At 39.6% G+C, this 13,541-nt stretch overlaps 1 protein-coding gene across 3 annotated transcripts in view; it reads right to left on the bottom strand.

Moving 5' to 3' along the window:
• Positions 1–15: 15 nt before the first annotated feature.
• The window catches only part of AP1S2 (adaptor related protein complex 1 subunit sigma 2), a 40,043-nt gene continuing 26,517 nt past the window's right edge, over positions 16–13,541 (bottom strand). For 2 of the 3 annotated variants that reach the window (XM_073355790.1, XM_073355763.1), the window contains one exon: positions 16–3,324. In XM_073355790.1, coding sequence (XP_073211891.1) covers positions 3,277–3,324 — 48 coding nt within the window. In that variant the 3' untranslated portion in view covers positions 16–3,276. Of the gene's footprint in view, positions 3,325–6,078; positions 8,591–13,541 lie in introns of those variants that run through there. The other variant, XM_073355771.1, reaches the window with a different exon arrangement.

Consider the following 13,541-nt stretch of genomic DNA (forward strand, 5'->3'; position numbering starts at 1 on the left):
ATAAGCACACAGCTATGGTGTAAAAGTGAACATTTATTAGAATCACATTAATTTAATTGTAAGACAGTGGTTACAGGTTTTGATACAATCACAACAAAGCTTAATCCAGCCTAGCACATACAAGTGACAGCGTAAACTTTAGAAATAGGTTTGTTTAAACACATAAAACTGCTTTCAGATTGACATTTTAAATGAAGGAAATTCAATCACTTCAACAGCACAAACAGCAGGCCATCCCATACCAGTTGTATCTCCTTTTTTTTTTTTTTTTTACATATTCGACAAGTGAAATGCAGAACAGGGGTCTTGTGTACCTTTTCAAACATGATATTCTAGTGATTTGAGAGGCTTGTGTTCTGTACATGAGATGAGTGGAAATGAATACTGTAAATGTGGTGTACTGCTTACGTCAAGTGAGCAAACTGAAATGTTATGGAGCCTATGGTCAGTTCCAATAGAACAAGCTTAGAAAAACACTCACCTTGTGATCACTGCAGATACACACAGTAGAACTTTGCTACTCCACATATAATTTGCAGAAAAAAAATGGCACTGACTTCTTAGCAACAGAACAGAGTTCTGAACAGAGATCTCATAAGACTAAATACTTGAAGTGTAGATTATATTGCAAAACACCTATAACTGTCAAAGTAAATGAACAAAAGTATATTTTGTGGTGTATTACCCTTGATTATTTGTTCATTTACACGCTGAAACCCACCAATTTTCAATAGGACCTCAGTGTTAATTAGTTTGGTGGTACCGTATATAAACGCTTGTTTGCTTAAGCTTAGTAATTTCACAATGAATGTCACCTGCATGTACGGTGACAGGACATTAATATATAGCAATGAAGCAGGTTAATGAAACAGATTTTTAAAACAGGTGCTTATGCCCCCTTGAGCATACCATAATATACTAAATAATGCAAAGCCATTGTCTTGTTTCTAGGGTTCAAACTAAAAACTTCTAAATTAGTTATATGCAGTGGTGTAGCCATGTCTGTCACAATATTAAACACACAAGGTGGATATCTTTTATTGGACGAACTCTGTTGGTGAGAGAGAAGCTTTTGATCTTCCATGGAGCTCTTCTTCAGGTCTGAGAAATGTACTTAGTCACAGCTAAACACAATGTGGAACAGATAGCGTAACAGATAACACATATTTCAATGGATCATTCAAGGTCAAGTGGCCTGTTAGCACCCCTCCAGTTCTAGGGGCGGAAGAAATATGGGGGAAGGCAGCTTGGGTAGGGGGGTTGTTAGTGGATACAAGATTGTTGTTATAAGCCGTGCATTCAGTGTCTCTGTTCAGTCCATGATTTTTAGTGTCTAGCAAAGTTATGAATTTAAACTCAGAGGCTCACCTTTTGAAAGTGTTGGGCAGGTTTCCTTTGAGGATGAGGACTGATACGTCAGATATAGAGTGATCACTTTGAGAAAAATTTTCATCCACAGGTGATGTCGTGTTTGTGTCTTATAATTTTCACTGGATTTATGGTTTATCACAACAATCTATGCCCCACTGACATCAGCACTGGAATGGGGGGGCTATGGCCCTCCCACTTTTTGAAAGCAGATGGGCCTGGCCTGTCCACTTTTCACCACAGGCCCTGCCCCCGACTTTTGCCCGAGGCCCACCCCGCCAGGCCAGCAACTGGAGCCCGGCTGGGGAGCCTGGGCAGCAGGCGGCACTGTGCCGCTGACTCAACACTTCCACCTGCCCAGGGTGGGGGGCCAAAGAGAAGTCCCTGGCCCATGTCCCTGCCCCTGGGCTCCCCATCCAGGGCAGGTGAAAGGTCCATGCCTCCTCACAGCTGACTGGCTGTGTGGCTCTTACTACAGCCGGGCTGCAGCTCCGAGGCCCTATCCCCCGGCTGGAGCTGGGTTGGGGTAAAAGCCACAAGCCCTCCACCTACCCTGGGCAGGAGGCCTGCAGGGCGGGGACACAGATCATGGGCTGATCTAGGGACCCCCGCAAACGCTAGGCAGGTGGAGAGTCCTCGGCTCCCAACCTGCTCCAGCTTCCGGCTTGGCAGGAACTCGGGCAGAGCCACAGAAGGGGCAGGAGCCCTGGTCCCCCCCCATTTTTGGGAAGGCTGCACCGGGGCTGACTAACAACCCTCCGCCAGCTGCCTTCTCCCCCTTTCCATTTCCCCCTATGACTGGAGGGGTGTTAGTGGGGCACTTCACCTTGAATGGTCCCTTGAAATGTGTGTTAACTACTTATGCTAAGCAATCTGTTCCACCTGGTATTTAGCTGTGACTCTCAGAGTACATTTCTCAGACCTGAAGTGTAGTAAGCTCAAAAACTCTCTCACCAACAGAAGTTGATCCAATAAAAGATATTATCTTACTCACCTGCTCTCTCTAACTTTTAAATTGCACATTTTTAACTTTCCCTTTAGATTATTCCCTTCTCTCCATGATGTCAAGTGCTACCCCAGTGTATTTTACATTGTCTATCTACTCATCTGAATAGTCAGAAGGGCAAAGTACATAATCTAGGTACAAGTCTACAGTGATTAAGCAATAATATTGATGTTAAAACAGGATGGTTCCAATAAACAAATTACTTCTTACAACCTGCATTCCCTTTATAATACATTAACTCTCATGTACTTGTGTGAAAAATCTTTGTATTGTATACTTCCATTTCTATCAAATGGTCTGGTTGCAGCTCTGTTCCTAAAAAATGAAGCCACCTTAACAGCTCATACCAGTTTGATATACAGATCATAATAGGGTTCTTTGGTATAATGAAAAAAATTCCATAGTAAACAGTTAATTCCCAATCTTTCTGTATTAACTGAAAAAAGCAGATTTTTCACAAATGTTGACATAAAATGTAGATGAACAAATAAGTCTTTGGTTGCATAAAACCAAGTTCCATATTGTTACGTTTCACATTTAAAGTTGTCACATGTACTTTCCTTTCTGTTAAAGATGACAACGTATTGAAGCTGATTCATTTGTTTCCTTAAGTCACTGGTGCTTATAAAACAGTATAATTACTGAAGTCGTCACCTATGATGCTCTCAAATGCAGAGAGAGGTCTTGAATTGAAATCCCTTTCTTTTATCCTTTTTTGTAGGTTTTAAATTTTTGTTCCCTTTTTTAAAACTTTAAATGGGATATTTTCTTGTAGGCCTGAATGAAGCAACTTAGCAAAACAGTAATACTGACAAACAGCATCTTACACCATTAGCTAAACATTAAAATGATGGCAGTGAACATTTACAGTATGTGAAACACCAGGAGACTTCAGAGGAGATTTATGTGAGTCCAATTTCTTCAAGTACACTACGTGGGGTCTCTGCTTCCTGTGGAGGGAAAATTTGAGACAGTGGTAAACAGATCCTGTGCTCCTACTAAACAAGCTTATATGTGGAAAGTTAATATGGAAAGTGCTTAATTAAAAAAACTCATAAGAAAAATGTGAGTTTATATGTATGACATCAGATGCATTTCTAAAAGGATTAAGAAGTTTGTCATGGTTTACAGGGATGGCTTGTAAGCTTTATGACCCTTAACTCTAAAAAGAAAATAAATCAACAGACCTTCCATCATGGAACAAGTCACAACTTAGAAAAACAGACATGAATTTTTAAAAATCATGTAATGGATTAACTTTATTTCACTTTGTGATATTTTATGGAGATCCCAAAATCCCTCAAGTAAAAATGAAATGGCTGACGTACTGTACAGCTACAATATCCTTTAAACCTAAGTTTTGGAAGCAACAGGTCCTAGTCTGACAGAAACAACAGTATTAATTCTCAAAATAGCCCTCCCAGATAGAGACACTATTGTATACTGGATAAAAACTATTTGAGAAGGATGAAATGGCCAATCTTGAAGTGAAGGGAAGCCCAAGTTTTTGTGCTCTAGTATTCTAGACCAGGTATAAACTTCTGGAACCAGTTCTTTCCTAAAGGTACTGCACTAAATTTTCAATGAAGACCTTTGGCCAAATAAAACAAATAAGTGTTTAACATATTTATATATACTAAAGTCTGTATCCGACTTTCATTTTGGGAATTTGAAGAAATATTTCTAAGCAACTGGAAGAAGATCTAGCCAATTAGAAAAACTGGGCTGTCCATTTCCACAATTACTAGCATCATCATCATAGTCAATGAAAAGTGATACTGTGTCTTTATGAAACCAAAACCAAAGTAATTTTAAAGCACCCAGAGAATGAAAAAAAAAAAACTTACTTTAGCATCCTAAGACAAGGCATGTCATGAAGCAAGAAAAAGAAAGATTACAATTTAGCAGTAAATCTTCAGAAAGCTTAGTTTTACAGACTATTTAGATGCATTTTAAAAGTGTCAGTTTACTAGTCTTGTATCTATTTGACTCAAGTGGTTTAGTATTGTAACACTAGCACTTCAGAATGAGTCATTTAACCTCTATACATGTAATACATAGAATGATCAAGTTTTTAATCTTAGATTAACCCATGTGTACACACTGATTTACTATTAAAGGCATAAAGTTAAGTATTAAGACAGTTCCACTTCACTTGAAACAGGTGTATTTTTGTACTTTGAAAGGACACTGTTGAGCAGCTTACGCCCAACATTTGACCCAAGAGGTCCATTCTACCCTCAATGTATATAAAACTCCATCAATAATCCTGGAAATTAAGTACGAAAAGGAGACTAAAATCACTCAATGTTATTACAATCTGATTAAGAAAATCCTGTGGATTTTTTCAGTCCACCCACTTTTTAATAAAATTAAAAATTTCCCCTTTCTAATAAAGCCAAGGACATAAAAATCTCACTTCCAACCATGTAAAACCCACAGATATGTTTTCCCACTGAAGAAATATTTAAATATTCTCAGACCTGTACTGACATGGAAGCTGGTGTGAAAGAGCCTTGGCATACTATCAATTATAAAAATGTTAAAAATACTTTTGCAAATTTCTACTCCATAATAATAATAAAAAAAAAGATTCTAAAATGGGGTGGGCAAACTACGGCTCGTGAGCCGAATCTGGCCCCTCAGGGCTTTGGATCTGGCTCACGGGATTGCCCCCCATGGTGCTGCAGGCCCCGCGCTGCTCTCAGAAGCGGCCAGCACCACATCCCTGGGCCCCCCGGGGGAGTGGAGAGAAGAGGGCTCCGTGCGTTGCCCTTGCCTCCAGGCACTGCCCCCCACAGCTCCCATTTGCCAGGAACGGGGAACTGCGGCCAATGGGAGCTTCGGGGGAGGTACCTGGAGATGTGGCAAGGGCAGCACAAGGAGCCCTGTGTGTGTCCCCCCCCCCCCCCCCCGGCTCCCTCAGGGGCCACGCTGGGTTGTGGTGCTGGCTGCTTCCCGGAGTGGCATGGTGTGGGGCCAGGGCAGGCATGCAGGGAGCCTGCCCTGGCCCCGGTGTGCGCCGCTGCCACCCCGGAACCACTTTAGGTAAGTGGCGCCGCGCCGGAGCCCAAACCCCTCCTGCACCCTGTCCCCCCCCCAACTCCCTAGCCTAAGCTCCCTGCCTGCACCTTGCACCCCTCCTGCACCCCAAGTCCCCGCCCTGAGCCCCCTGCTGCACCCTGTACCCAAGTCCCTGCCGAGCCCTGTCGCACCCTGCACACCTCCTGCACCCCTGTCCTGAGCCCCCTCCTGCACTCCAACCCCCTTCCCTGAGCCCGTTCCTGCACACCACACCCCAACCCCCTGCCCCCGCCCTGCATACAATTTCCCCACCCAGATGTGGCCCTCAGTCCAAAACATTTGTCCATCCCTGTTCTAAAATGAAGTATCAAAACTGGCGAGAAAAGAAACAGCATTTTCATGCTTTGAGAATATTACAGAACAAAAAAAAAATTGAAAAGTATATTAAAACAGGTTTCAGAGTAACAGCCGTGTTAGTCTGTATTCGCAAAAAGAAAAGGAGTACTTGTGGCACCTTAGAGACTAACCCATTTATTTGAGCATAAGCTTTCCTGAGCTACAGCTCACTTCATCGGATGCATCCGATGAAGTGAGCTGTAGCTCAGGAAAGCTTATGCTCAAATAAATGGGTTAGTCTCTAAGGTGCCACAAGTACTCCTTTTCTTTTTATATTAAAACAATGAGTTGACAGTGTCTTTTTAAGTATTTGTTTCCCTGTGCACTAATTTTAAGCATTTATTATAATAAATGAGGGTTGAACTTTATTCCGATGGTTGAATTAAGAGAAATAGAACTGCTAAATTCTCATGCAAGCTGCTGGAAGCTTGATGTCCACATTTATCCTGTTTATTTTAATGCAATTTTTCAACATTTGTCAGGGATAGTCTAGGTTTACTTGGTCCTGCCTCAGGGCAGGGTGCTTGATTTGATGACTGCTAGGTCCCCTGCAGCCCTACATTTCTGTGATTCTAACTTTTAATTATAATGGATTTGAAAACCTAAAACTACAGAGGTGAAATTGATTATTTCCTAAATGACCAAAAATACTTTTCACAATAAACTACATGATAACTACAGATTAATATTGTCACTTCAATTTTTGTACACTAAGGAACTTTTCTGCCACAGTATATTCAAATTCCAGATAATCTTTAATTGTAAAAGTATTTACTGTACTCAAAATAAAGTTTCTTCCAGCTAACTGATCCTGTGTAGTTAAGTGCATTGCTTCACTCATGACTCAAATAAAATTCAATGGGATTTGACTGTGTTATTAAAAATCTAGAGCTAGACCTCACGAGTAAATCATGATGTATGCTTATTGTACAATAGCGATAAGCAATAGTCTTGACAGACACATTTTATCGTGAATTCTTACCGACTGCCTTCATCATTCCAATTTAGGATGCCTTGATATTTTTAAACATTTTGTTACGAACTATAGGAATCATTTTAAGATTTAAAAAAACATGGACAAGATCTATGCTATATTTAGTTCTATTTGTGTTTTTTTAGATTTAGAAAACATTAGCATACATTTTTATCTAGCTGTTATGGAATGCTTTTTACAACATTTTATATGGCACCTGCAATACAGAATTTAACAGAGGTAACAAATACACATTTGAAATACCAGAACCAAGAGTTGAAAAAAAAGTCATTCACATGAGACAGAAGTGCATGCAATACTTTATTTCAGACATGCCAGGAAAGCTAATTCATTATCTAGTCATTTAAAAGCAAGCAGCTGTATACAGATAAGAGAAACAGCATCTTGTTACAGCTCAATGCGTAGCATTTTAAGCCAACAGGCACGAGAGAATGCAGATTAAAGTAGCATTAACCAACTGCACATGTTCACACAAACTGTTAATGTCTTACAAAGAAGAGTAACAAACTTGGAAATGGAAAACCACCCCATGATCTAATTTTCTATAACATATTCCAAAATGCTGCAAAATCAAATCCAAAAATTCCCCTTTCATGTCCCCCAATTTTTTTAAAGTCAGATAGACATTTAAAATGTAGTGCATTACCATATATGAAATACTTTTGAAATTTTAAACTGTTTGTGGTCAATTTATTTAACCAGTTCTTTTCTATTTAAATGTATGTAATCTTTGCCTTAAAGATAAACCAGCTCTATATAATGTAACAACATTCACTTTTAGTGGGCAATATAGGGTGAAGTATATGTCTTCATCCTGGCTCTGCATCCACGCAGGATAGTTATTTTAATAGACATCTTTAAAGCAGTCTTCCTTTTGCGATTAAATACATTTCAAACTACAAATACTGATTAATGAACATTAAGATTTTAATATGCTAGTAATGACTGAATAGTAAAAGCAAAAAGTTACAACTCTGAAGTATTAGGTTGCAAAGGAATGTACTTCGGTAACAATTTTAACCATTACTACTATAAAAGGAGGACAAGTGCTGAAGTGTACTCAACCTTTGAACACAAATCAGAGTGTTAGAACTCTGAGATTTTGTGACATTACAAAAACATTATCTATCTTAAGTGCCAATGATTGGGCATAATTTCTCCCCGCTACCTCTATACAAAACAAACAGTAAATCACCACTGCCCCCAACAAATACTTTCAAAAGAAATTAAAAGTAAAGATAGAGGAAAATGCATTTTACTTTCGCATTTTTCATTAAAGATGTATACAGTTTTACAACTAAACAAAGCTTATACATATGTATGTATATATTCTATACACACTTTAAAAAGATAAGGCTTACACTATTTCATGGGATCACTAGTTTCTCTATAAACTTCTGATGTATACTACAATTTTATACGTATATTAAAGTAACATCACAGCTGAAATATTTAAAAGATCAAGTAATGTTACAATATGCACTTACTCAAGCTGAACGACTTCCACACAAATGTTAAACAAAAGACTTGAAACTTTTCACACCGTAAGAGATCATATGCTGACAAGAACAAGTTATATCAAGATGAGACATGAGAATACACAAACAGAAGGGGAGAAGAAAAGTACAACAGCAAAGATAATGGTTGTGGTTTAGTCTAGTGTGTTCAAGATGATTGATTTCACCAAGCTGAGGATAAAGTTCTGCCATGAATAAGTCAGGTCTATCTCCTCTCTGAAATTCTGCATGCATGATGAATGAAGTCATTTAGTAAACTGGGACATTAAAGTATTCATGACGTGGCTACAAAAAGAAATGTATACATTCTTACACATAGTACACAGGTGGACAGATATACAATAAATATTTTTGCCAAAAGGTTCTTACAATACTATCTCTAATATAGAACTACACACTAGCCTTGTCTCCACTAGCCCTTCGGGGGAAATATTTTACCATTGTACTACCATTAATGCTCCTCCACTGGTGATATAATGCAGGGAGCACTAAGACAGGGCACAGGCATTTTTACCACTATATCATCTAGATCTAATATAAGTGGATCCAGAAGACATGGGTTACAACATGTTGGAGATCCAGCTGCGTAAGCTCTTTCACCACTGCTACCAGTAGTAGCACTGCCCCAGTGAGATTTCCAAGAAAGCTTCATGTAGACAAAGCACCATCATTATTCCAAGTAGGGTTATTGTTTGTTTGTTTTTTTGGGAAAAGATGTCCCTTTTTTCTTTCCTTTATATAAACACCACAAATTTCATTCATAGATTGAAGATTGCCTTTCATACTGTTAGGACAGCTCCTTTAGAAGTGGTGAATACAACATCCATGTAACAATATGCTGCTAAAATGTTTGTGTTTGGATACTGAGAGCTTTATAAACTTATCTAATCTTCTACTGTGCATTACATGTGGAAAGGACCCATATCAACTACCTTAAACCAGATTATGGCTGGTGCTACCAACACTTTATCTGCACCAGTTCCAGCCAACAAAGACTTGCCCACACTAGGGCTCCGCATACTAATACCAATGCATTTGAAACGATGATAGTGCAGATCAGAATTTTCTGATAAAATTCTGTAGTGTGAGTCCTGCCTCTGAAGGTACAAATATTTTAATCATCAGATATTCAGAAAGGAACTGTATTTCAACTAAATTTACCAAAATGATGGGTTGGTATGTTTTTTCTTTACAGTTATCATCTACAGCATAGTACAAATTGTTAAAGGAAGTTAAAGGAATATTCTACAAAAATTAGAATTCCATTTGTACTTCCAAGAGGTTCAGCTGCAACAATTCATTTTTCTGTGGTTTTAAAATGTGTATGTCTCATGAAGAGGGGCCAGATACTATCAAGATTCCCTCCTCTCAAAAAAGCACTTTTGTTTAATGACTGCAAGACTTCCCTAACTCAGGGTCCTGATCAAAAACTTTTCACAGATTAAATCTTACTATTTCACTGAAAAGACTCTTGATTATTAAAATAACAGTTTGCTCTTGGACTGCATTATGAATATGCACATTAGAAAAACCGCTTCAGTTGCAGTACGTTGTTAAAACCCACACAGCATTCACAACACATGTTCACTTTATGCAATGCATTATGATGTCTTGAGGACATTTGGGTCAGAATTTCAAAAGCGCTCAAGGGATTTAGGAGCAGAAGCCACACTGAAAGTTGACTGGGGACATTTACTTTTCAGTCTGTCAGGCATTTTTTGAAAATCTCCCTGTCAGTTACTAACCTTTACTGTATGCCAATTAAAGACATTGTCTCACTTTCCATTCCAGGAGTCAACAAGAAATCTCAATACAAACAAAATTCTTAAAAAGGGATGGAAATACTTACAAGAAAAACTTCCGCACTTGCTAATCTTATCCGTAACACCCCCCATATAGCTGGTCTTTAAATATCTCCAATTCAGTTTCACGTCAAATGTTTTTAACAAATCACAAAGAATAAAAATGTATAATTCCCAATTTCCATGGAAACCATTCTTGAGGAAGTAACGTTACTCCGCAATGTTTGCGACCCAAACATTGCAGCCCCCCAGTTATTTAAAAATTGACTATAAACAAGTGAATTTGACTAATTCAGCACTTCTAAAACTATGTTACATATACCATTGGTAGGAGAGCAACAATCAAGTGGCATATGGGTTGGTTTAAACTTATAATGGATTCTTATTCAGATATGAACTGCTCTGATTAAACTAGTAAAAATGCTATGGCATGATAGGTCTTGAAGTTTGAAAACTTTCTCATTGCCCAACCCAAAACAGATGTAAACTAACAAATAGTGAAGAGAAAGTTTCAGTCCTGGTCTACACTAGAAAAATCAGGCTGGTTTACCTGTGTCAGTCAGGCATGCAAAAAATCCACACCCTTAAGTGTTGTTAAACAACTCTAAGTCCTTGCCTAGACAGTGCTAGGGAGACAGAAGAATTATTCTGTTGACCTAGCTACCGCCTCTCGAGGACGTGGATTATCTATGCAGACGTGAGGGGTTCTCTCATTGGCATACATACTGTCTACACTGAAGTGCTACAATGATGCAGCTGAGTTCTTGAGGCATATTTTCAAGGAGGAGGCATCTTCTAGCGCTGGGCCCTGGTGCTGTGGCCTTTGGGAAAGGAGGCGTAGGCGCTAGCTCTATACCTACTGAGATCTCCCCCACGCAAGAGGTATTCCCTACAGGGTACTTGTGGGAAATTTCAGCTTCCCTTGTGCTGATTGAGTGGTGCAAGTTAGTGGACATGGGGAAGCACTGCACTGCAAGATAGTAGACTGCCTATTTGAATATTTTGTTAACGAGTCTAAAGAAATTGCTCTTTAACAATGGTATATGAATTTTAACTTTACTGTGTCTCTTAGTAAGTACATTTAAACTATCTGCCCCCAATTTAGATTTGGGAAAGGTATGTGAAATAGCCTTGAATGTGTATCATTTTCTCCTCCTGGAAGGGGTCTTGGGCTCCCCTCCCCTAGTCCGGCACCTGCCACTATTCCACCTGGCTGGGCTATCCCTCATCTCACAGGTACTTGAAAGCACTTTCTGGTCAGGGAGAAGGAAGATTTACTGAACTCAACAAAAAGAACTCACCAGTTAATTTAAGATCTTCCCAACACAGTGCCAATTTCTCTCCAGCACAGGGGGTTGCCTCTGAATAATTCAATTTCTTGCAGGATTGGTACATGACAAATAAGAATGCCCTAATCCTTCATTTGATGGTTTATCCAGTTGCTACCTTGCTGTTTTTTGTACTTTCCAAATTAGACTTATTTTTATTCTTGCCTCAGTGCCAATACGGAATAAGCCTTAACTTTTGTTTCCTCTATGCTAACCTAAGGGCTTCCTGATGCTGTAATTCCAGCTGAACAATAAAAACCCTACTCTGTTTTGAAAAGCAAATATTTGCTGAAATGCACTGGTCTTTGAAGGGAGTAAAAGTCTCTGAACAGGAATCTACTTCACTGGGACTTGCGGCACATAGCTCACAGTGAGGGAAACAGGAATGCTGGAGCCCAGAAGCACAGTTTTGGAGCCACTGAGGCTATGTAGCCTACCCTTGTGGCAGAGTGTGACCCTTTGGGGGTCTAGCACACTGAACATATCCTCCCCAGGGACTGTCTAAAGGTTAGGAAATGACACAGATCCTGTAAATCCATGACATATGGAACAATGAATTTTCTACACCTGGTTACTAGCATGGCTGATGAATCTGCAGCTTCTCAGCTTGGCCACATGGCAAAAGAAGAAACATTTAAAGAGCCATTTAAAAAGGGGTGCTGCTCTGAAGCAGGGGGCTTGACCATCACCACATGTAAGCCAGATGTGCAGGAAACAGAAGGGGCAGAAAGGCCTCTGTTCAGCTTGAACACTGATAAGTTTCAGACTCTCAGAAGGAACTAGATCAGGCCCGGGAGGGATGTGTCTCAGGCCTGTTCTCAAAGACCTGTAACTTTCAAATACTTCACAAGTAGAGTAACTGTGGTTAAGAAATTCCTTTGCTAAGCTGATGTTCCTTGCTTCCATGCCACATTTTCCCTGAAGGTGTTAAACCAGAAGCTTGAGTTCCACTGCCTAGACGGAACTCTAGAGAGCGTGTCTAAGCAACTGGGGGCTCAGAAAAATCAGACATTGGTTTCAGGGCCTAGGCAGCTGCACTGTGGAGTTCCATGTCCCAAGGAAGGACACAAGGTCTGAGCCTGGGAGTGCAACCTAGAGACCCAGGACTACAAACAATTAGTAGATTCTACCCAGACCCCGTGGGCTTAGAAGCACTTGGAACGCAGCAGTTAGGTCTACTCACAATAGACTTGTATTCGTACAGTTGCAGCACAACTGTCCACGTTGTGACATCAACCACCCACTTCTGAAAATCACTAGTCATTTTTGAAAATTTAAACTCCAACACTTCGCCTGACATCATGAGCTTGGTTTCAGATTTCTCTTTCTCAAATACTTATTTGGAAATTAATGCATCATGAGTACTACTTCAAATGACAGTCTTTCTTAAGGGAAGGATGTTCAAAGGAACCAAAGCAAGTAAGGCTCCTCTGAAAATCCCAGCCTGTCACCAAGGATTTGTATACATTAGGAAAGTGGTTCAGATGAGATTCATGTTAGCTAAAATATCTAGCTAACCCCAACATAACCTTAATCCTTTCCCAAGCATAAACATACAGGTTAACAACTTTCGCCTCAATTTAGCTGATTGATGTCCGTAATAGTTAAACTGAGGCAATATTGTGTCTAGATCAGGGAAAAGTTGATATTAGCTCTCTAAGTACGTATGCATTAAATGATGATGCATACACCATCACTGTAGTATCTGAACACCTTCTACATAAAATCAATAGCAATAGTGAAATCCCTAGTGGACTTCATAGAGTCTCTTACTGCTCCATTTTTGGGATCAATATTCTGCGTAGCGTAGAGGATGATTTTTAAGGTTGGTTTTGTTTTTCTGGTAGGGGTTTAGAGGTAGGAGAGAGAAATGCATTAAACTGTGAGTGGAAACGTCTTGGTTAACCTCAGGCCAACCTTGATCACTTTTCCTAGTCTAAACAAATACAAAACTGGAGCAACAAATCAGTAGTCAGTATAGAATTGGTAATAACTGTAGTCCATTTTTCAGTAGTGTTTTTGGTCAAAGCAGCAAACTATCTTTGGGGGAACAGTGAGAAGTCTTGATTAAGATTGAAATCTTCATTAACAACTATCAATTGGAAG

The sequence above is a fragment of the Lepidochelys kempii genome, chromosome 1, assembly GCF_965140265.1.
Source record: "Lepidochelys kempii isolate rLepKem1 chromosome 1, rLepKem1.hap2, whole genome shotgun sequence".
Classification (NCBI taxonomy): domain Eukaryota; kingdom Metazoa; phylum Chordata; order Testudines; family Cheloniidae; genus Lepidochelys; species Lepidochelys kempii.